Source organism: Ovis aries, chromosome 8 (assembly GCF_016772045.2).
Source record: "Ovis aries strain OAR_USU_Benz2616 breed Rambouillet chromosome 8, ARS-UI_Ramb_v3.0, whole genome shotgun sequence".
In the NCBI taxonomy this organism is placed as follows: domain Eukaryota; kingdom Metazoa; phylum Chordata; class Mammalia; order Artiodactyla; family Bovidae; genus Ovis; species Ovis aries.
Window position 1 is genome coordinate 1960506 of NC_056061.1, and position 25090 is coordinate 1985595.

Consider the following 25090-nt stretch of genomic DNA (forward strand, 5'->3'; position numbering starts at 1 on the left):
GAGTACTGTCAACTGTTTAATCAGATAAAGAGGCATATATCAGTAAACCTTTAAATTCATACTCTATAAAATTCAAATTAATATTGACATAAAAACAAAAATAAAGACAATCTGTTTCTTCAAGTACAAGTAACAAGACTTTCACTCTTAAAGATTTTCTCAAAAAAGCAGGAAAGTAATACTAACACTGAGGTCTACCATATTTACCCACTTGAACAAACTGTCTTATCCAATCAGTCACACCATTAACTTTTTTATCTGCACAATCATTTGACTTGAGAATAATTAGACCACACATGTATTAAACCAAAGACATTTGTAGGTATTTAATGAATACTGCTGCCGCACCATACTAGCTGAATCTAAATCTTGAAGTTAAATTGCAATGTAATTTAAATGAAATGAAATTTTCATTACGTCTTAAATGAAATTTTCATTAAGTCCAAATGAGAACATCACTTGGTTTTGTGGTTTAACGACCTTTTTGTCTGAGAAGCGAATTGTTCATATGGACAACATGGTCAGGAAAGATGAACTAAATCCACTATGGTAAAACCACAGTGCACTATATCTGCATGGACCTTTCACACAATGAGAAGTTTATCTAAATGTCCAACATATCAATAGACCACTCCAGCAAGGAAAAGGAATTGCATATCTCAAGAAAACAAAGCAAATTGCAAATTAATTTGCAATTTGGCAGACCTATATCCATGATTCATTTCATATGGCAAGGAAAAAGGCTACATTGGTCCGAGCAAACAAAACTGATGGATCTGAATACTGGCTCTGAAATTTAATTAAGATGTACTTCTGAGTCTCAGCTTAGCCAACAGCGAAAACGTGACTATTTGTAGGGTTATTGAGATGGTGAAATGAGATAATCCTTGGAAACAATTATCATAGTACCTGACATATAGCAGAAGCTTAATAACTGCTAGTTTAATAAAGATATTAAGTCAGACACTTCCTTATACAGAAAAAAGTTCAAATCTCAGATTTCACTACAAACAACAGAACTGGAAAAGCATTACCAAATTCTATTGTAGTAGCTCACTGAGGAAAAATTAGAGTGTATACAAATATAGTTGACTGTACTCGAAAACCCTTTAGATTTCAATTTCCTTTTGAGACAAAGTTCCATCTCCATCTCAAAGTGCTGAAGAAAAAGGACCAGGCTCATCAAACCACAATTTGACATTAGAGAGAAATCAGCAGAAAGTCAGAAATAGCTAAGTGTGGCCTGCTAGGTTATACCATCACAAAAATCATAAGACAAGACAACTTAGGCCATTTAGTGTATCTACTAACCTTCAGAAAGGAATATACCTAAACCATGCACAACAGAAAAATCAATCATATTCGAAAAACTCAAAGATTCTCTAGCGTTTATCAGCAAGTAGGCCTGCACATGCCTTCCCTGTCAGCAAACACGTCTTTGTTTGTAACTATCTTAAATTCCTCATGCTGTTGTTTCAGCCTTTTCTATACCCAATAAAAATGGAGAACAACTGATACCTCTTATCATATTCACTGTATTTTATCTTAAAGAGTAAATATCTGGTGCTAGTCTTCTAACAAGGTTCTTCAGAATACTGTCAATATCAGATGAAGAAAAATGTATCAGAAAGTATTCACCTCTTTCCAGTAAAGTAGACACATCTAAACAAGTATCACGTGAAACATCTGGTAAACTTTGCACAGCTAGGTTTTTAGCAGTTTATCTACAGTAGCTAAAGGATGGAAGCAATCCAAGTGCTTACTGATGGGTGAATGGATAAAGAAGAGTTGGTCTATACATACACTGGAATATCATTCAATCATAGAAGAAAGGACATTCTGACACACGCTTTGAGCACGGATGAACCCTGAGGACACTAAACCAAGTGAAAGAAGCCAGTCACAAAATGACAAATACTGTATGATTCCAATCACATGGGAACCTAGGGTCATCAAATTCATAGAGACAGAGAGTAGAATGGCTGTTGCCGGGGAGAAAGGGGGAGTTGTTTAGGAGTAGCAGTGGGAATGATAAGTTGTTGTTTAACAAGTAGAATTCCAGGTTTTCAAGATAAAAATGTTCTGGAGACGAATGTGGTGATGTTAGCACAACAATATGAATGCACTAACTGCCCCTGAAATGCACACTTTAAAAGGGTTAAAATGGTCGCTATAATGTTACTTACAGGTATATCTTACCACAATTTTAAAAAGAGAAAAAACTGGTAATATATATCTGTCATCAAAGGTTTGGTAGCTCAGAAGTATTTGAAACATGGGACAGAAAATGCTAGATAAGCAGTATTTCAAGAGCTAATTCCATAATTGTTAATGATTCTCTATGTCTCAACCTCAAATTCATCAAAATAAACATAGGATCTTTCACTTCAAAGTTTTTTCCCTTTTGAAAAAGATTTATGAGTAGCTGTATTTTAAAGGAACTGACTCTTACAAGGGCGTTCACAGTGCTAAACTATAAAGCAGATGGTCATTTCCCATGGTGACTCTGTTTTATGATAAACTACTAGTTTGGGGGAAACGGTGGGGAACCCTCCTCACACCTTCTGCGGTGGTCTCCTCTCCAGCTAAGGGGATGCTGAAGCCATCCTCGTACTCTGCAGTCACATTGACCAGGTACAGGGTCTCTGGTTTCAGGTTGCTGAGGACCACACTGCTGCTCGAGGCTGGCTCCACCAACGTCACTTCATCATCCCCAGCAGCTTCTTTGTAGGTGATGTGGTACGAAAAAACGTTTTCTCCAGCAGGAGACCAGCTGGTTTTGAAACTGTTGGAAGTCACCTCAGAGAAATTAATATCCTTTGGAGGCACATAAGCTGTTAAGAGAAAAAGAAGAACATAGTTAAAATCATTTTTAAATCTACAAAGCACACACGGACCCAACGGCTACACGTTTTCTGAAATGGCTTCCGTTCTATTGGGAGAGTGGTCACTGAGGCCAATGCACTGAGTGAGCAGTCCACACAAGACCAGTGAGAGAAAGCCACTCACTCACAGCCCTGTGAATGATCACAGTCTTGAGCATTTGTCTTGATCATTCATAACACTAAGTTATGTTGTTTAAGTAAAAGTAACTAGTTAAAAAAAAACCGAATTAGAGTTTTCAGCTTCATAAGGCAACGCAGTAACAGAACGGTCATTCCTACAACTCTGAATATTTAAACAGTATCAGATCTAAAATGAACCATCAAGCAAATGGTTTGACGGATATTTCTGTCATACCATAAGTAGATATTTCAAAGTAATAATTCAAAATGTTTTCCTAACAAAAGAACGTGAACTGTGAACTTCCAGATGTTCAAGCTGGTTTTAGAAAAGGCAGAGGAACCAGAGATCAAATTGCCAACATCCACTGGAACATCGAAAAAGCAAGAGAGTTCCAGAAAAACATCTATTTCTGCTTTCTTGACTATGCCAAAGCCTTTGACTGTGTGGATGACAATCAACTGTGGAAAATTCTGAAAGAGATGGGAATACCAGACCACCTGACCTGCCTCTTGAGAAACCTATATGCAGGTCAGGAAGCAACAGTTAGAACTGGACATGGAACAACAGACTGATTCCAAATAGGAAAAGGAGTACGTCAAGTCTGTATATTGTCACCCTGCTTATTTAACTTCTATGCAGAGTGCATCATGAGAAACGCTGGGCTGGAAGAAACACAAGCTGGAATCAAGATTGCCGGGAGAAATATCAATAACCTCAGATATGCAGATGACACCACCCTTATGGCAGAAAATGAAGAGGAACTAAAAAGCCTCTTGATGAAAGTGAAAGAGGAGAGTGAAAAAGTTGGCTTAAAACTCAACATTCAGAAAACAAAGATCATGGCATCTGGTCCCATCACTTCATGGGAAATAGATGGGGAAACAGTGGAAACAGTGTCAGACTTTATTTTGGGGGGCTCCAAAATCACTGCAGATGGTGCCTGCAGCCATGAAATTAAAAGATGCTTACTCCTTGGAAGAAAGGTTATGACCAACCTAGATAGTATATTCAAAAGCAGAGATGTTACTTTGCCAACAAAGGTCCGTCTAGTCAAGGCTATGGTTTTTCCTGTGGTCATGCATGGATGTGAGAGTTGGACTGTGAAGAAGGCTGAGCGCTGAAGAATTGATGCTTTTAAACTGTGGTGTTGGAGAAGACTCTTGAGAGTCCCTTGGACTGCAAGGAGATCCAACCAGTCCATTCTGAAGGAGATCAGCCCTGGGATTTCTTTGGAAGGAATGATGCTAAAGCTGAAACTCTAGTACTTTGGCCACCTCATGCGAAGAGTTGACTCATTGGAAAAGACTCTGATGCTGGGAGGGATTGGGGGCAGGAGGAGAAGGGGACGACCGAGGATGAGATGGCTGGATGGCATCACTGACTTGATGGATGTGAGTCTGAGTGAACTCCGGGAGATGGTGATGGACAGGGAGGCCTGGCGTGCTGCGATTCATGGGGTCGCAAAGAGTCGAACACGACTGAGCAACTGAACTGAACTGAACTGAACTGAACTGAACAAAAGAATATTTATTAAACCAAATCATAGGAAGACACAATGTTTAAGGCAAACTCCCTATCCTTGGGGGACATACAATGAAACTGGAGTGAAAAGAGAGTGCAAGGTTATCAACAAAAATGTAGTCTATTTGAATGCCAAATGACTACAAGTGATCAGCGTGAGAGCAGGAGAACAGTTATGAGGCTTGATGCAAGAGATGGGACTTTTAATCAAACGTTGAAAAACAGAATTTGAGCAAATGAAGAGAAGAGAATAGGGAATTCATTTGTGAGGAATGATGCCCAAAAATGGTTCAGGAAAAAGAATTCAAAGATCCAGGACTATACTCCAGTTACCTTTGATTCAAAGGAACTAGCTCAGCCCTCCAGACACTCAATTCCCAGTTATTTAATTGGACATGACAAATGGGAGTGATAAAGCTGGTTCCCAGTCCTGCATGACTCTTAAGATAAACAGCTTTTTCGCCAATAAACATCTGACCCATAGCAGGAGAAAGCCATGTAGCAAAGGTAAATGAGCTAAACCCAGTAGTTTACAATAACACAGGAAAGTTACTTTTCCTACAGATAGAATTGACAGAGCAGATTATCCTCTATTTTAGAGCCAAAAATGCTTTGTTCATGAAGGGATAACTTTTACTTTACAGAGCCTACTAACCTTTTTTCTTTATGGCTGCCAATTCTTGCTCAATTCTCAGGCAGATAGACTGTGTGAGTTCAAATGATATCCTCTGAAAAGCATCAAAATCTTCCACTGTGAACACATGGGTCTCGGCAGGAGGAGAGGCAATGGCTTCCAGCTCTGAGCGAACAGCATCCTTCACACCAACGGCAAAGATTTCAACATCTGAATTCCTCAGTTTTATAGCCGGGTCTCTGAAAGCATCTGAGGATTTTCCATCTGTGATAAGAATCATGACCTTTGGGACATTGCTTCTTGAACCCTTGCTCGGCACAAATATTTTCTCTCTGACATAAGTCATTGCTTTCCCAGTGTTGGTAGACCCTCCTCGGTAAGGGAAAGTGTTTATTGCTTCAATTATATCTTCAACTTTGGTGAATTTTTTCAATGTGAATTCAGTATGAGGATCCCGGCTGTACTGGACAAGACTTATCTGCACCCTATTTGGTGAAATCTCAAAACTTTTTACAAGAACTTCCAAAAAGGCCCTAACTTTAACAAAGTTTGCAATCCCAATGCTATAGGAACCATCAACCAAAAACACAATATCGGCTTTTATATCCACACCACGTGAGCATTCTGTAAAAAAGAAAGAAAGCCCATTAAAGTTCAAGCATCAATTACTCATAGGAAATAAACAAATTTATAAACAAATATGAATTAATCATAAAAATATAAATACAGCAGTTTCTCTGCATCCTAGGGGTGGGAGTGGTTCCAGAACCTCCTTTTCCGTTCCAAACTCTGTGGATGCTCAAGCCCACGCTATAAAACAGCACAAGGAGGTTGGCCCTCCAGATTCGCAGATTTCTACATCTGCAGGTTCGACCCATGTCAGACAATACAGGTGGTTGAATCTGTGCATATAGAACCCATGCACATAGACAGCCAAAGACATCTGGTTTTCTTAGTAAGCAGGCTTCTCTAAAGGAAACTTATCACAACTGTTTTGTTTAAAAGTAAGTCTGAACCAGAAAGGTCTACTACCAAATGGGCCTCCACATATTTCAAACCCTATTAACTCACCCACTTGGACTTTCATTGGTTGAGTCTTCTCCATTATTGAAACAGGTTCACTGGATGTCAACCCCTTCATGGCAGAAACACTGATCTGGTATTCTGTGTCTGCTGAGAGGTCACGGACGCTGAGCGTGGTCGTCTGAGGCCCCACACTCAGAGCATGCTGTCGGCTTCCCGTGGTCATGGGTATAAGGAGAACTTTATAGCCAGTCACTGCGCTAGGAGATGGACTCCAGCTTAGCTTAACGTATTTCGACGAGACTTCCGTGGCAATCAAATTTGAAGGAGGCTCAACAACTGCAAAACAACACACAGAAGAGTGATTAAAAACCGTGAGATGCAGCCCCATTAACGAGGTCTTTACTGTTACACCTCAGTTTTCCTTATTCAAATGAATCATGATCGAATCAGGAAAAGGGCTTCCCAGGTGGCACAAGCAGTAAAAGAACCCACCTGCCAATGCAGGATCTTAAGAGACGCAGGTTCAATCCCTGGGTTGGGAAGATCCCCTGGAGGAGGGCATCGCAACCCACTCCAGTATTCTTGCCTGCAGAATCCCATGGATAGAGCAGCCTGGCGGGCTACAGTCCATAGGGTTGCAAAGAGTCAGACACGACTGTAGCAACTTACACACACGTCACGTGCACGTATCAGAAAAAGTTTCCAGTCACAGACACCCACTTCCACTTGTACCCATCAAACCAGAGATTCAGTACCTGAATTTTAATCCAGGAGATGAGAAGTTCAGAGCAAAGAAATCCTTGAAAAAATTAACAATAGGACCTCAGATGCCTAATTCATTTCTGGGACCAAGATTTTCCATTTTGGTTTTGGCATTACATTCATGGGCTCTTACCCTGGAGGAGGGCAGGACAACCCACTCCAGTATTCTTGCCTGGAAAATCCCATGACATGAGGAGCCTGGAGGGCCACAGTCCATGGGGTCACAAAGAGTTGGACACAACTGAAGCGACTTAGCATGCCTGCATGTCATGGCCTTTATTCAGGTGACAAAGATGACTTGATAAATACTTGCTAAATCAATGGCTTACTCAGTATTTTAGAAATAATTTTTCCCCTTTTCATAAAACTTTAAACATAATAATATAATATTTTAAAGATACTTTATAGTATGCCAAGAAAGATAAGAAGTCGGCCGTTCTTAAGTGACAGGTTCTTATAATTCTAAATAATTGTATTTTTACTTCATCAAAGGTTTAGAAGAAAAAGCTCAGCTTTGTTCAGAATACCACCAAACAGGTGAAACCACGGTGTACAACATGCAGCTTGATAAGCAAATACTGATCATCTAAAAATGTTCTGTCCTTAGTCAATGTAGAACAAAGTCATGTACTCAGCTAATACCAAAGCATCTCAAGCTATTTCAGACCAAATCTTCGACGTTTTAGATCTGTCGATGGAACCTATTTCCCAGAAGATATGGTTCTACGTTTCTGTAAGTCAGCCTGAGGCACTGGGTGATAGAACATGCACAGGGTTACTCACTGTCTTCTCTGAAAGGCTATCAGACACAGCCCATAAAAGCGATGCCTAAAGAAATGAGAAATAATGGGAGGACAGGAGTGGACGCACCAACGGGCAGCCTAGGGGACAGAAGTCACAGGTAATCGCCAGCCACAGAGAGGAGACCCCAAAGTTGAGACTGTGGACACCTGGGATGAAGCCCATGTCCCCTGCCAGGGAGAGTGCGAACAGGGGCAGAACCAAAGTTGGCCTAACCTCGAACATGCACCCTAGTGAGGATGAAAACTCAAATGTTTTAAAAGGCTGAGTAAGAGAAGATGACCAGGGGAAAGTCAGCCGGGGGTGCATTTTGTAACAGTGCCGAGCAAAAAATCAGACACTAGGCCATAAAACAAAGAAAGAGATTCAGAGCCCGTGAGGCAATAAGAAGGAGCTCTGAAACTGGATTACAGCCCATGAACACTGCCAACATGCCTGGGGTTTGGAGATGAAAGATTCTACATGATTGAAGATGGAGTTATTTAGAACTTATCTTTAAGCAGTTGTCAATTCTCAGACTGAGAGAACAATCGTGGAAACTGTGATTTTTTTTAAAGCCCCAAAGGATGTTTATGAAATGTTTTTTTCCTCTCTCCCATGTATTTAAAAGCAATTACTGATAAATGGGAACATTTTGCAAAAGTGGGAGGATCAAACTGACTGCTCTTTGAAATAATCTTAAGAGCTCTGAAAACGCTACACAGTTTATGGTGACAGAAAACTCTTTGCCACTGAATAGAAACAGCGCTGTGATGAGTTTAAGTTGCAGAGCACTAAGCTAAATGTCCCCCTGTTTGAAAAACCGTAGATGTTCTCAAATAATGGAAAAGGTGAACACATGGGAACGCCCAACAATTCACTCACCTTCTTCTCCACTGACCAGTTCACCGAGCTGTTCATCCACACCTGAGCACACCTGGGAGATGATCTCATTCTGAATATCCACAATTGCATCGAAGTTGGCCACGTTGAACACATGATTGAGTGAAGGTGTGGAGGCAATTTGTTTGAGTTCTTTTGCATCTGCAGCTTTAATGCCTTTAAAACAGAAGAGACATGGATAACCAATGGGGCCCTCCTATATGGTACATGGAACTCTGCTCGATGTTACATGGCAGCCTGGATGGAAGGGGAGTTTGGGGGAGAATGGATACACGTAAGTATATGGTTGAATCCCTTTACTATTCACGTGAAACCATCACAACATTGTTAATCAGCAATACCCCAATACAAAATAAAGTTTAAAAAATGGGAGTAGGATATTCGAAGGGGCTTCCCTTCAAAAGCGGCTCAAACATTAAAGAATCCATCTGCAATGCAGGAGACCCAGGCTCGATCCTGGGCTGGGAAGGTCCCCTGGAGAAGGGAATGACAACCCACTGCAGTATTCTTGCTCACAGAATCCCATGGTCAGAGGAGCCTGGTGGGCTACAGTCTACTGAGTCACAAAGAGTAGGACCCGACTGGGCCACTAACACATACACACAGGATCTTTGAAAAGGGAAATGGGTCACATCAAGGAAGTTCTTTGCTTTCTTAGTCTTTCCCAAGTGAAGACATTTTCGAATCCTTATTCAGTCATAAACTGAATTGCTTTGTTTCCTAACGAATGTGCAACTGTTGAAAGGACAAAAACGGTTGAATGACATTTTCTCATTTCACATAATGTGGCCACAGAGGCAAATGAGTGGTTGGTAAAACAGAGTAGGCTCTCATGCCAACCACGCCATCATTCGTCCCTGCTGCCATCTGTGTCGATAATACTTTTTTCTTCCAGAGTCCTGAATGAGCTGGAGCTCTCTGAATTCTTCAAGTGTTACATAATAGAGGAAACACATATAAAACACTTAATGATAATACAAGGAGGACCTTTATGAGAACCAGTGGCTCAGAATTCTTTGAAAAGCAGAGGGTTGACAAGGAATGTGAATATCGCCTTACTTAATACATATGCAACTCTAATGCCTCTCTTAAAAAGAGGGGAGGGGGACATGGGGACCTCCTGTATGGTACATGGAACTCTGCTCAGTTACATGGCAGACTGGATGGAAGGGAAATTTGGGGGAGAATGGATACATGTACATGTATGGCTGAATCCCTTTACTATCCACCGGAAACTACACCAATAAAAAAGTTTTTTTAAAAAGGGAGGAGCTACGTGAAAGAAACAGACAAGCAAAACTGTCCTCCAAAATGATTCGGAGTAACACTACACTGTAAGGTGCAGCAAACCTTGCTTTCCTTCCTTGAGGAAGGATCCTTTTTGAGGAATCAAGCCTTCATCTTCGGAGCATGAAGTAGTACAGTGGTTCTAAAAGGAAAACACTTCCCCAAACGTGACCTACCCAAAGAGAAAACTTCCACCCCAATATTTCGAAGCTCTCTTGCTGGAATTTCCACTTCGTCCTGGGACTTGCCATCTGTAATAATAATCGCCACTTTGGGAAAGCCAACTCTTGCCCCAGCAGATTCCGTGAAGGTATTTTTAATTAAGTAATCAATGGCTTCCCCTGAAATGAAAAAGAGATACGTCCAGTCACTCCGCACTATACAGTTTCACTAAAATCAAAAACTACAAGATTACTTTCAAAATTATTTAACATATGATCATTTGTGCAATCCATCATTCCTTTCCCAAACAGACACTTCATTTATCTTAAACAATACCAAAATTTGTAAAAAATAATAATAATAAATACCTGTCATTGTGTTGCCACCTTTGTATGGGATTTTTTTAATTGCAGCAAGCAGCTCTTCCTGTTGGTAGTACTGATTTAAGTTAAATTCCGTCCTGGTGTCAGAGCTGTACTGAACAACTCCAACCCTTGTCTTCTCTTCCCCAATGTCAAAAGCAGACACGAGAGCAGCAATGAAGTCTAAGATGTACTTGAAATTGTTTCTTCCCACACTCCATGAGCCATCCACAAGGAAAACTAAATCGGTCCAGGCACTGACAGAACATTCTGAAATATATGTGATACAATTTTTAAATGACACGCTATTAAATCTATCTAGCATTAAGGAATACAAACTAACATTGCAAAAATGTTGGCTCCTAAAATCATTTTGTTCTTTAGAACATTTCATATCGTTCTTCCCCCACAAGTGACATGCACAAAAGAACACAGCATTTTATTGGCACACATTTTCGGGCAGGTTCCCAGATGGCGCTGGTGGTAAAGAACCCGCCTGCCAAGGCAGGAGAATAAGAGACATGGGTTCAAGCCCTGGGTTGGGAAGATCCCCTGGAGGAGGGCATGGCAACCCACTTCAGTATTCTTGGCTGGTCTGGCAGGCTACAGTCCCTTGGGTCGCAGAGAGTCAGACACTACTGAAGCAACTTAACACACACACACAGAAGTATTTTCAGTACCTTCATGAAGATGCATTTCTGCAGCTATGTCTTTAAATTGTCATAGAAGACATTGCGCAAGACAAGATGAAAAGATATATGACTGATTCTCCAAGAGCCTATGACCCAAGCATTTGTGCCATTGACTTATCTATTTTTGTAACTATATCCTCACTCTTTTCTCCAAGTAAAAATTATATAAACTATCTAGGAGACATACAAAAGAAATATAAGCAAAGTGTTTTCATTCTTGGTACTTTTAGATCAATAAATACAAAACAGGAACTTCCCAGGTGCTCCAGTGGCTAAGACTCTGCATTCCCAGTGCAGGGGCCTGGGTTCCATCTCTGATCAGGACTAGATCGCACATGCCGCAACTAAGATCTGGTGCAGTCAAATAAAGATTTTTTAAAATTACAGAACAACTGCTGTGCCATTTAAGCAAATGCAATAGAGCTGAAGAAAAAAGCAAATCTTTTAACATTCTCCTGCACTTGACAATGTGATGGTCTAAAGTCGGCAGCTGGTTAGTCCAGAGGGTTAATGAAATCTTAACAGAAGTAACAACCATCATAAATACAATGCAAAAATACTCATAACATCTTGTCCTAATCATCAATGTATTTAAATTTCACAACTAAATCTACTTTCACTAAAGAAAAGGCAGGGAAACTATTTTAATTCAAAAGTAAAAAACACATGTGGTATCTTTAAATCCCCCCAAAATACAACAACTGGTGTTTGTAATCAAACATTTTTTCTTCTTTCTGTGGTCAGTTGGTGAGTAGGAAACAGGTTGGGTTTTATGAAAATCTGTATTCGTAAGGCAAAACGGAGTAAATTTTCTGAAGGTATTTTTGTCCCTGCAGTCAGTTGGTGGATAATAAGAGAAGTATTTGGCTCAGAAAAGAAGGAAAGGGTCCTGGAAAAATTTGCAAGCCAATACAAGTTGCCTGCCTAAATAATTTTTGCATACTATTTAATGGGCCAACATAAGTCTACTGAAAGTCAATGTTTGGAATAATACTTTGCTTTAGAATAAATATTGATGATTCAGGGAAAATATTTGCATTGTAACTGCATGCTATAAACTTCACTTCAGATTATTAGACATTAGAAAGAATTATAAACAGTGATTTGGAGGGGAAAATTCCAGATAAAGGGAACTTTGTGTTCACAATATTTTTATTGTTATCCTGAGTCATAAATCCCACTTATAAGGTGGCAAAATTAGAAGTCCAACCACTTAAGGCTTCATCCCAGTAAGTCAGAGCAGTGTAGGACAAAAAGGGCCTAGAAACCACAAAACTAGACCATAAAATTGCTTTCATTTGATTACAAATGCATCAATTCATCAGAGACATCCTACAGAGACTCTGGAAATGTTTACAGTCACACCAAGTAAGCCCACGTAAACACCCTAGAGATGACCAGAATATATACAGCGATTTTCATGGAAATGGAACTGCTAAAGACACCACAAGGCCATCTCCCTTGTGGTCCAACCTTCTATCTCCCACGTGTTCCTAAGCTACCATCTGTTTCTACAATTTAAGTCCAGTGATGAGCTTTGTTTTTCGCCTACTGCCAGAATACTGTAGGGAAACCTGAACATACACAAATTTAATACACCCCCAGTAAAAAGAAGATTGAGTACCTAGAATGGTTAGAAAGTAAGAACGGAGGTGTTATAAGCACTTAGGCATACATTACTATTATACTGCCTATACTTGTGGATAAAACTTATAGAAATTAATATAGGAGTGAGATCAAACTATGGATCCAATTGGAACATCTCCTTTATATATTACATGTATAACTTACTTCTGCAAAACCACATACAAATATTAAGGAAAATGCTTACTTTGTATCTCTGTTTTTCCGGGTTTCTTCTCCCCTGGCTTTGTCGGGCCACCTGTTTGAACTGAGTCAAAACTTGATTATTACAAGGGGAAATGAACCCATACAAATACTTCCTAAGAAGAAAATAAGCATATTGTCTTTCACCATTGTCTTTCCAGTGTGTGGTGTATTCCCAGCTTGTCCGAGAATACAGCCAAATAAGCATTCCCTTGCAAATAAATTATTTTCAGTGAGGCTTCAGATATATTTCAAAAAAAGATATTAACTCTGTAGCTTGGCAAAGTCTAATGCTTTTTAATAGTTTTCATTCATAACATTCCTGCTGCTTGCAGAGTCCAAGCTTATAAATGTGAGTAAATTATTCACATCTACTAATAACTAGGATCAGAGCAAGAATATTTAGTGCTGATGTAAATTAACTCTGCATAACAACAAATTAAATTGAAAGTTGCAGAAACCTTCTGCAAAATATAAGGTATAAAAGTACTGTATATGTGCGCTTACTTGTTAATTGGCCTATAACTGGTACACTTTCTTCTACTTCATCATATGAAGTGATTGTCACCACATACTCTATTTCAGGTATAAGCTCTGTTAATAAAGTTTCAGTGGTACTAGCTGAAAGGGTAAATTCTTTAGTGGGCCCATCTGGAAATATAGAAAGGAAAATATCAATGCAGCAAAACTTTTTTCACATTTAACATAATACAATAGAATGTAATTCCCAGATATACTCAAAACCTGAAAATTCAAAATACATTTTTCTCAGAATAGCCAAGCATTATTGTTTTTACTGTCCTCCAAAACTAACACTTTGAATTCTAGAAATTCAATAAATGAACTGGCATTGCCTTTACCTGTTACAATCATATTCCATATTTGTTTGAGGACTCAAGTATGCCTCTAGATTAAAGATATATCAGAATATCAAAAACAATCTTTCATTGTGTTTGAATACTAATGGTAGATAACAAAATTTTTATAAGTAAGATATAAAGCAGAAAACAATTTAATTTTAAATTATGTATCAGAGAGTACCAAAAGAAAAGGAAGGGCTAAAAATCAACTCAAAGACAACAAACCCCATTGGCTAAAATGAATGTCTACTGGGAAACAGCATTCACTTTTATAGGAGAGGTGTATCCTCCATATTCCAGTGAGGGGTGAGGCATACTCTAAAGGGTAACCATGGTCCTCTGATCTGACTTAACTATCAAATATTTCGAAGTACAGTGTACTGAGCATTTCCTTACTTGCTGACAATTATGTATTTCCTTTTAGATTATGTTAATGCTCAATTCAACAGGAAACAGTAGTTGTTAGAGACTAAATGACTTTTAAAATTCTTAACCATATTAATTTTTATCAAAACATAATCAAGAAAAGCAACAAGCATGACAGAACCCTGAGAAATGCTCCAGGTTAATATGTGGACCATTGCAGAACCAACCAGGGCCCACCATGGGAAAATAAGACCCCAGGGCTCTGCGGGTTTGGATGGTCCCAGTGTTCGTTTCTACAGCCAGTCATTTCCAACATCTGGAAACCAGATGAACTCTTTTTCAACTGCTTTTTGGCTTTGGAATCAATGAAACAGTTAACTGTACATATATTTGGGAAGAGAAGATTCAAGGAAGAAAAAGTAAATGCCTGACCCCTTTTTAAGCTCTTGGATCATATTAAAAACAGATAACAGTTTCTCAATCCCCTGATAAATCAGCATTTAAAATCATTGGCATTTTTAAAGGCCATAAGTATGCAAACACAGCTCTGGTGATAAGTTATGTTGACATTATCTATCTCTTCCATCAGCCAATCAAGACCCCTCCCTACCACTTGGCCAGTGCTCATAAAAATGGTTTTCTTCTCATTCCATGTTAGAAATAAAAGTTAGTCAAGAGAGATTGGTTCTCCCTACTCAAACAACATAAAGGATACTGACTCTCAGCCTTAGGATACAGAATTTACCCAGTAAATCCTTGTCTTCCATCATGGCAGCTCACCACGATCCCAGAAGACTGTGTCCTGAGCACCGAAGTACGCAGGACACTGGGCAAAGCGAAACACCTCACTTCACCACTTGTCACTGAAGTGTTGGACAGATTAAGTGATTCAAGAAGAATGTCAAGCAGTGATCGTTCTATTTTATAAAATCAAAGATTACCAGCAATATTCCGATCAGGGGATAAAGTCTAACAGCTTTACACAGCAAACCAAGTTAATAAAGCTAACACTATAAAAATATAAGAGTGGGTTCTGAGCTGGAAATCTGGAGACCTGAGTCCACCAAATATCTTGTGACATTAGGTAAACCCCTCTGGTTTTCTAAATCTTGGTTTCCTCATAATGAAGCAGAAGGTGGGGGAAGGATCAGATTATATCATCTTGGATGTCTGTCCGAAAACCCCAACATCCCAAAACTTACCCGTTGTAGGGTCCACTGTTATTTTGAAACCCACAATTGGATCAGGTGGTATTGCCCATGACATATGAACAGTATTTTCATCTATAATTTTAAAATTCAAGTCTGAAGGAGGTTCAACTGCAAAAAGAGAGAGTTGGTATGTTACACTTTCCAATGTCACAAAATGGTCAATTTAATTAATAAAGAATTGTGTTGAGCAAAGCTTACTAAAATTGTCTTTGCATAAATTTGTTTCCAACAAATATAAAAGATATCTTGTTGGACAAGAATAAAATTAAAAGCTGACACGGTATGACGAAACATCAGAGAGTATACATATTACAGAAGACAGCACAAAACGCTTTGGATTCTTGAGTTGCTAGGTCATCCAAGAATGGCCAGCAAAATCAAGCATAATAGAAACAAATTTGGATACAAGTACATACAGGTACAATGAAATCACATATAATAACCACATATGCAAACAATTCACATAACAATTAAGGAAATTTCAATACATGCTGAGTGGATTTTGAATAAGCATGCCAAATCACAACCTGCTTACAACCACAGAAGTTAAGTTAGAACACTGACAAAATACTTTTTTTTTTCATAATATGGAAAGAATCAATGATATTTTGGTTCATTCTCTGCATCATTGCCTTGTTATTAATTTTTGTTGGATAATTCTCAGTCTGTGGCAGAGATGAGAAATGTATTTTAATAAAAAGGAAGAAACACTGTTGGGAAATTTAGCACTGTTGCGTTTCACAAGGAAATATACATTTAAATGTATATTTGTATTCAAATGGACCAATACTCAAAAATAGTCATAAGGAATGTCAATCATTTATAAATATATAAGAATGATATACAGGTGTTTATAAAATTAATATTCTGCCTGTTTACACCAATTTTCTGTATGTTTGCAAGGTGTAAACCAACACTTATTTTCCTTTGCAGCAGGTATATTCCATACTAGAAGTGGCATTTTAAGTTAAAATGCCAGTATGGTCCTTTTACAAAAGCAATGGTTAATTATGAAAAGACAACATCAATGTATATTTATGGACATTTATTTACAGAACTTAAAGAAACTAGTAAAGCAATCTGAAGACATGACCGCATAAATCTTGGAGAAGTCAATGACAGGAATAATTGAAAAGTACAGAAAGCAATAGTTTACATACAAAACTGTTCAGCATCATGCACATGTCAATGAAATGTTGGCTGGTTTTTAGTTTCCCACAACGAACGAAAGCCTCCATGTACAGTAGTCATTACACAAAGACGGTCCAGAAGTATTTTATAATGATATTCTCCCTGCAGGGCTCATGCCTCATCATGCAGCATTGACTGACTCACTGTCAGTGCATGGTCGATGCGTCAAAATGATGACTCTCGAAGCGGGTCAACACAATAAAATGACTTTCTGCCATATTCTTCTGCGTTTTAAGAGTGAACGTATTCCTTGTGAGTCAGAATTTTCTGTTTTGAGAGATTACACTCTCCTTTCAGGTTTTCCTAAAGGTCAATTGAACTGTAGTAGTAGCTTGGAGACATGAGTCATAGAATTTAACTGGGGTTAGGGATTTATGTAATATTAATAGCACATTTTAATGGAAATTATACAAATTAAGCAACCATTTGCTTTAAGGAACTGCTGTTTCCAGCTGTAGGAGATGGCTTTTTATTTCTACTGTATACACTAGTCATGGAATGGATGTTATTTTCCTACTATCCATACACAGGCAGTGAGATTAGACTATTAATCTACATGCATAGTTTAATTATTCAACATTCTGCTGTCTGTAACCGTATTGCGAGGTTTCCCGGTAGCCATCACTTAGTATAACAAGCATGCAACAGATGTTAATAGGACAACAGGTATTAAGAATATCATTATAAAATATTATTTCAGTAGCAATGGCTCAGGACAAATTTAATGCAAAGGCAGACGCAACTGGCCTGAGCATGCTTTTGAAAAATCAGTACATGGAAAAACAGTACCACCAACCTTGCAAGGAAATTGACCTGAAGCAGCAGACACTAGGTTAAAACTGCTGAAGGGCAGCAGCAGCCCACCTTGTTGATTTCCAAATGACCAGGATTCCAGAAAAACTGAAAAATTGACTGTTGGGAAAAGTCTTTAACAATTGGATTTTAAGGTGTTCATAGAAACTCAGATGTGGTACTTGGGGATCAGAAGTAATAAAGGACGGTTGACCAGCATGTGTACAACAGACAGCCCTTTGCACTTTCCTTCTTGCCGCCTTTACCACTTGCAAAATCTTTTAGGCTTGCCATTCTATGTACTTTGTTTGTTTGTTTTTTCATGAAAAAAACATAATAAAGCAGGTGTGAGTGTGGACCCCCGTTGACTTGAATCAATGCAAAATATATTTTCATTAACTTCAAAAGTCTTCTATTTTATATAAAAGTAATTCACAACTGCCTTTGCATCATTATACACAGTGAATGCAGATGCCAGAAGAGCTCTAAGAAAACTACCCACATAGGGACTGTGATTGTAGACAGTCTTAGTCGTGTAGAATATGAACGGGAACGAAGATAAACAGAAGTGTAATTATAAATGAATAAGGTAGAAATCGGGTATATTACTATATTCATAAAACTAAGTTCTGATAGTGAAGAAACTAAAGTTTTAAATATTCATAACACTAACAGTTTAAGTTCATATTTATGAATAATGCTTTGTTATCAAAAGGCTATGCTATCAAAGCAACATTCTGATATATCTTTTCACATAAATTGGCAGGATTTGGGACTTTTTAGCAATGATAATAATAGCCAGCTTTTGCTGAATGTCTTTTCTATGACAGGCAGAGTTGGTCACTGTATATATTGTCTCTCTCTCCTCTCATGACCACCCAGCAGAGTGGCCTTATTATCTGATTCACAGATGAATCAGTGATATTCAGAAGGGTTAACACAGCAGCAAATAAGCAGCCAAACTTTGACCCCCATAGTCTGACTCCAGAGCATACAGTTTTCTACCATACTGGCTTATTAGATAAGAAATATTTGCATGAAAGATTAACTTTAGAAACCAATATTGATATGAATTTGGCTATTAAAATATACATAAGTATTTTACTCACTCTATGAAAAACCTTTATTTCATGCCTCATCAACAATAAATATGTGCTATTCAGACATCTCCAATTCAGATACAGATAAAGTTTGGTATATTAACTTTACAACTTGTTTAAGCACTTTTAAAACCAAAGTGTCTATCTTGATATATAGTTTGTACAAAACATTGTTATTCATTATGGCACTCAAAAGGAAGATATGTCCAAGAGTTTAAAACAGTGCAAGGATGGATGGACAGGTGGGAGGAGATTAGTTTAATAAGATTTGGTAAGTGTATGAAGTGTATTAAAGATAAGGAAAACCAAGAACAAACTGCTAAAATATCATCTTGATGAACCAGTAAGACCTTTAGTCTAATGTTTGTGATAGCAATACTGAGAAGGGTACTACTTTAATGGTAGAAACTTTGAGAAGCGAGCAAAGTGTAGTTTGACTATATTCAGTAGGCACTAATTTTTATTTTCTGTCCAAAGCTAGTATAAATTAAATGACCTTTGCCATGATACAGATATTTATTTCATTTGTGTTTATAAGATACCAAAAATAAGCAGTTGAAAAGTTCATGTTTCAGACAAGTAATAAATTATTCTGTGCAGATTACCAAATGCATTCTTTCATTACACTGGCTGGGTTGACCCACTGCCAAGCAAGAAACCAGCGCAATGGGCGCAGGCTAGCACGGCCCTGGACTAGACCTGGGTCTTGCCTGTGCCTTGCCCCTAGGCATCACGTTCGTTAACTGAGCCGTTCAGCCTCTCTGGTCCTCATTTTCTCATTTGGAGAATGAGAAAAACTAGAATAGATAACTATACATTCCCATCTAGTTTGAAATTTCTGCTGCAAGTTAGACACAGGATTATAGAAATATGCATTAACTTGCCTCTTAACCTAGACACAAGATAATTAAATCTTATAGCCTCTACTCAGTTATGAATTTAAAATACCCAATATTTCATTATATATTATGAACTACAAATCAGAGTTACTAAAATTACAACTGTTTTTCATAAAACATACAATCACCTCAAATTTAGATTAATTAGAAAGGTGTCTAATTCTCAGGGAACACTGGCCATTGACCTTTAAATGTTAAGTGTTAAATTTCCTAAATGGCAATTAATGTACAGTATGATACAGGAACCAAAAATAACTCACACATTTTAGATCTTACAGAGAGCTGGCCAAGTTATAAGGTTAATAAAGTCTATGCTGCAGCTAAAAAGTATTAAAAGAAAAAATCAAAAAGAAATAAATAAAAGAAAAATCATTTCACTCTTATTTCTATGGGAGAAAATACTAATTATGAAAAATAAAGTTTCTTGTATAAGTAAGTAGAATAAAATAACATGACAAAGGTGGTACTCCCTATATTTTAAAAAAAGGATAAATGCAAAAAGTGAATGTCAAAATCTTTTAATTAAAGGTATGGAACTTTCCATACATAAAAAAAAAATTCAGTAGAAATTGACTGGAAAATAGTATGAAGACAAGAGTACAAGTTGGAAAAGGGAAAGAAAAGTTACAATGGCTACTTTAAAATTAAGGTCAAAATGACATCTCAAGAAGCAGGGCTTGCCAGCTGAAGTTTTGAAATGCATCAACAGAAATGATTCAGAGAACTTCTGTTTGCAGCCCATTGTCCCCAGAAACGCCTTGGCTACAAATTTTGTTAGCCCTTCCCAGCCTCCTGGGGCCACTTAGTTGGTAATTAACACTGGACCAGGCCTGTCCAACACTGGAGCCACAAGCCGCATGTGGCTATCAAGCACTTGAAATGTGGCCAGTCTGGATGAGACGCACTGCGGTGTAAAATACACACCCAGTTTCAAAGACTAAATACAAAAATGCAAAATGTCTCACTAATAATTTTTATTTGATTACATGTTAAAATGGCAACACAGTGGATATATTAGGTTAAGTGAAATATGTTGCAAAGACTAATTTCTCCTGTTTCTTTTTCCCTTTTTAATGTCATAATCAGAATATTTTAAGTTGCATGTGTGGCTTGCATTTGTTGCTCACAATATATTTCTATCTGACAGTGCCAAACCAGAGAATGAGGTCCCCTTCAAATAAAAAATCTTATTAAAATATCATTATTAAATGCTGACCTAAGCGGGTGAGAGACAAGAAGCTTAAGAAAGCAAAAGAAAGAGCTATCCCATGTGGAAATAAATACAAACTTAAAAGATAATTTATGAGAAATACGGAAATAATCAGTAATGTAGATAGCAAAATGTTCTTTTCAACTGCACTTTGCGAACTATCTATTATCCAATTGAGAACTGATTTTTTTCCACTTACATCATTTCCAATCCAATTCTTGTCCTAAGAATTCACAACTCTTTCTGATTTTCAAATAACTATTTTCTTAATGAGCAATAAATAGGCCACTTTAGTGAATTATCTAAAAATATCTTGAGTGGGGCTTCCAGAAGTTCCTCCAGTGAAATTCCTTCCTAATAACGACATAGAAAGGAACATTAAAAGCACTCTCATCTGAATATTACTTCACAGAAGCCACTCTGAAAAGCCTCTACATCCATGAAGTATTCATCAGATAAGCAGAGCCAGCAAGTTTCCCTTACTTTTATGAACATGCTGTACATTTTGAAGACTCTGCTTTTCCTAATCTTAATTTTTTGTCCTTGCGGTCTTGAACCAGAGAATGGAACACAACAGGAAGTTTTTGGAAAATCTCAGTGTTGTCTTGAAACCCTTCTACTTCACCACAACCTCTAAATAAGCCTCACCCTCTGAACCCCACCCCCAACTTCCACACTGCCCCACCCAGAAATATTGCTTTTCTCCCTCAACTCCATCAGGAGCATTTCCTTACTGGAAAAAAAAAAAAGAGAGAGAGAGAGAGAGAGAGCGAGAGAGCATATTTTTAAGTTGTCTTTTATGGTAGTACCCCATTTACCTTGCAGAACAATAAATCTAGTGTGTCAGATCTCCCGTGATACCTGAGGAAACACAGGAGCCTCTACTGGGTTAATATCCAGAAAGGGCTTGTTCCACCAATCCTGACAAACGAAGGCATCAAATGCACCCAACAGTTAAGAATGAAATAAGGTTGAAAACTTTTAACATTTTCTAAGGGGTGGAGCCTATAGAGCTTTTCCAGACCCTTGGGCCCTGAGCCCATCTCTGAGGCTCAGAAGACTGAGCGCCCAGGGATGATGCTGGGAGAAGGAGGGTTAGAGGAGGTGATGCCGGGTTTGCCAGGCTCCCACCAGCTCCCTGGGTTGAGAACCTTGGCCCAGACCCAACCTGTGCTTGAGGGGCTGGGGCTGGGCTTGGGCCAGGCGTCCCCGGGCGCAGGGAACCAAACAGGGACAGCAGCCACCCCACCCCACCCCCCCCCACCCCACCCCCACCAACCCGGCCACTGCCAACACACCGCGGGTCCCGGATCGCTACCGACCACCCACTCCCGGGGCGATCTGCCTGCTCACGTGCCCGCACCGCCCGCCTCGCCGACCGGACTCCCCACAAAACACACAGAGGCGCAGAGCCGGCGCTGTTGGAGTCTTTTATTTGGTGCTGTCACCGAGGCCGCGGCCCCGAGCCAGGGGCTCCCCAGCCACGCGCACGAGCGAGCGCGCCGCGCGCTCCGGGGCTCCTGGGTACCACCCTCGGGGCGTCCGGTCCGTAGAGCCGGGTGCAGCCGTCGCCCCCTCCCGGACGGCTGGTCCTCGCTCCGAAGGCGGCAGCGGCGGTGGCGGTGTGGACAGCACACCGCAGAGACAAGCGCAAGGAGAGCACACAGCACTGTACGGAGCAGAGGAAGCGGAGGACGGGAAAGAGCTGGACCTGAGAGCTGGGAGGTGGACGAACCTCAGAGAAGGGGGCGTTTCTCCGAAGCAGAGAAACCCCGGGAGAAAACACACGAAGTGCAGGGGAAACAGATGGAGCAACAGTGGCAAGAAAGGTGTGCTTTTTTTCTTTCCTTTCTAGACTTCTACCTTGTCACGGGGAGAAGGAGGGAAAAGCCTTTTACCTTCTGCCTCGATGGAAGACAGGAGCAGGGCCGCGCCCAGGGCGGCGAGCGCTGGGGGAAGCCTGGTCCGCATGCTCCGCCTCGGGGCTCACAGCCACATGAAGGGATCTGCCGGAGGAAACAGTGACCGCATCAGAACCGGGTCCGGGCGGGCCTGGAACCAGGTTAGAACTGGAGCCTGGACCCGGGCCAGGACCCGACCCGCTCTGCCTTAATAACCACAGGGCCCAGCCGGGCAAAGAATGGGCCCTATTGTGGAGCAGTGGAAGAAGCCAAGTTCGTCTGCAGCAGTTCAGTCGGGGCACTGAGAGCGAGTTGAAGTTTAAAGAGGGTCCTGTTTGCCTGGAGGCCGGACCTGCTTAGCATCCCCGGTGAAGGGCCTTACCAGGCCCCACATGACTTCATCCTGCCTGGGTGATGGCTAATTCAGAGATCATCTTATCCCTAAGTCAACTAAATGTCTCTTCCAGCTGGGGTTTTTATTTGGCCAGGTTTTTTTTTTTTTTTTCCTAGCTGCGGAACTCTTTAGGTAACTGTATTTTAGTGGTCTCAGGGTAATTTGGAAAAGTATAATAAACCTCTTTTACTCTCTTTTTTTCTTCATTTTGTTCTGCCTACAAATATGCAGCCCTTGAAGGTCTGAAATGGATTATACAGAAACATGTACAGCCCAAGAGAAACTTGACCCTCCTGCTAGCTGTGTTGTCTTCACATCTGATAAATCTTTCACTCAAGATGAGGAAAAAACAACTCTGAAATACATAATAAAAGGGAAAGGCAATCGAAGGGACAAAGCACTCTTATCTGTTTTCCCAAGATTTTTTTAAATAAAATTCTCAGTGATGATTACTCTTCTCACTTAACTGTTCATTTATTCCAGAAGATTACAGGTTTACATGCTCCAGAGGAGAATATATCCTACTCTGATTTTTCCTGATTCTGTTAACTAGGCTATTAATTCCTTCAAGACAAGGAAACTTATTCACCTTTTGTGGCAAATAACACATAGTAAGTAGGTGCCTAATCCATGTTGGTAGAAGGAAATCTGAACTATTCTAAGGTCCAACTCAGGAACAAAAGCTACCAGCGATGAATTTAAAAGTGGGAGACTGCCAGAGGCAAACATAAAAAGAGAGTTGATTCTGAGATACATAAATTATTGTAAGGCAACAGACCAGGCCTCTTGAAAAACGAAGTCATGCTTGGGAACCCAAAAAGAAGCCAAAGGTTGAGCCCTCTTTGAGAAAAGAAACTGACAAGCTCCAACCGTGTCTTTCCAAAGTATTGGCATGATGTATCAGGGCAGCTTTCCTGGGCCCGAGTGTAAATTGCATTTTAAATGTCTGATGAACAGGCTTGCCAGATTGCCCGGAGCTCCTTTTTATAAGCCAAGATTAAAATTTTCCCGCTGCTCTGGAGATCCAAGGACTCTAGCAATTTCTTTCTTCCTGCTTAACAGTCTGACATGTCTAACCCTCTTCTACATCAGTAAAAGGCAAGAGGTGAGACCGGTCCATTGTTCCCATCATCTGGCCTTAACTTCGCTATAATAATTTCCAACTCAGTTGGCAGTCGTGCTCACGAAAAGTTAAAGGCTGACAATCGACCCACCGAAAAACTGTGTGCAGATTTTTTTTTTTTTTTTAAACCGCTGAACTCGCTGTAAAAGTTGTGGCAGGGCTATTGCGGATCTAGAGCGCCACTTATCGGCTGTCTTAACTCAGCGGCACAATGGATCCTATCTCGTCGCGGTATCTGAACATAAAGTCAGTTCAGCCAGCCAGGCAGGCATTACAGCCATGTTTAAAAAAAAGAAAGAAAGAAAAGTTCTCTCTCCTTTTAGCCCAAACATTTATCTGAATGTTCAGCAACACTTCATTGAGCATTCTCAGACACAAAAAGTCTGAAATCGGCCGCCCCTACGTGGCAGCGGGGCCTTTTCACATACTCATGAATGAAAACCAGTAGGGCGGGCGGGGGCGGGGGGCTGGAAACTTGGATTCATCTCCTTGGGCCAACTAGTCCCTTCCCCCCACTCCGCTGGAAGAGCCCAATTATCGCCAAGTTTAAAAAGGCAATTGCACCCCCACCCCCACCCCGAGGGGTCCCTCCAGATTGCCTGCGCGTCACCTACCGCCGACCTAACCCACTGAATCCTCGACATTAGTTACCCAAGGACCACCAAGTTTAGCGGTCATTTCCTTTCCGCCCCATGCCTCCCCGGCGCGCCAGCACGCTTTAGAAGGCCACAGAATCGGGTTGAGGGAAAGGGAAAGGGGTCCCTGGCAAGCCCCGCAAGAACCACCTGCGGCCCCTAAGGGTGCCTGACGCGGTGTACCTCTTCTGCTCCCTGGCTACACTCCCCGCTCCTTAAAACCCTCTGCGACTCCTACACTGTCTAGGACAGAGGATGGAAACTCGCGCAAAGGTTCCACGACCCTGAGGAGGGCCACCCCGTCTAGCCTGGGGGAGAAGCTGGGTAACGTCGGGCCAAAGCCAAGTCCCCGAGAGCTGAACTAGCGCCCACCCACCCCCAACGGCGGGATGCTTTGAAACGCGGAGGAAGGAGCTGGAACACCAGCCCGGGAATCTGTCTCCAGA

The 25090-nt window shown here is 40.2% G+C and overlaps 1 protein-coding gene across 2 annotated transcripts in view; it reads right to left on the reverse strand.

Annotated features, from left to right (window-relative positions):
• Positions 1–25090, reverse strand: part of COL12A1 (collagen type XII alpha 1 chain) — a 120100-nt gene that overhangs the window by 94460 nt on the left and 550 nt on the right. For both annotated transcript variants that reach the window (XM_015097286.4, XM_060419188.1), the window contains exons 2-11: positions 22490–22597; positions 15391–15507; positions 13470–13613; positions 12967–13026; positions 10450–10713; positions 10096–10260; positions 8615–8788; positions 6233–6523; positions 5183–5785; positions 2562–2834 (exon numbers count right to left, since the gene is read on the reverse strand). In XM_015097286.4, the coding sequence (XP_014952772.3) occupies positions 2562–2834; positions 5183–5785; positions 6233–6523; positions 8615–8788; positions 10096–10260; positions 10450–10713; positions 12967–13026; positions 13470–13613; positions 15391–15507; positions 22490–22562 (2164 nt within the window). In that variant the 5' untranslated portion in view covers positions 22563–22597. The remainder of the gene's footprint in view (positions 1–2561; positions 2835–5182; positions 5786–6232; positions 6524–8614; positions 8789–10095; positions 10261–10449; positions 10714–12966; positions 13027–13469; positions 13614–15390; positions 15508–22489; positions 22598–25090) is intronic.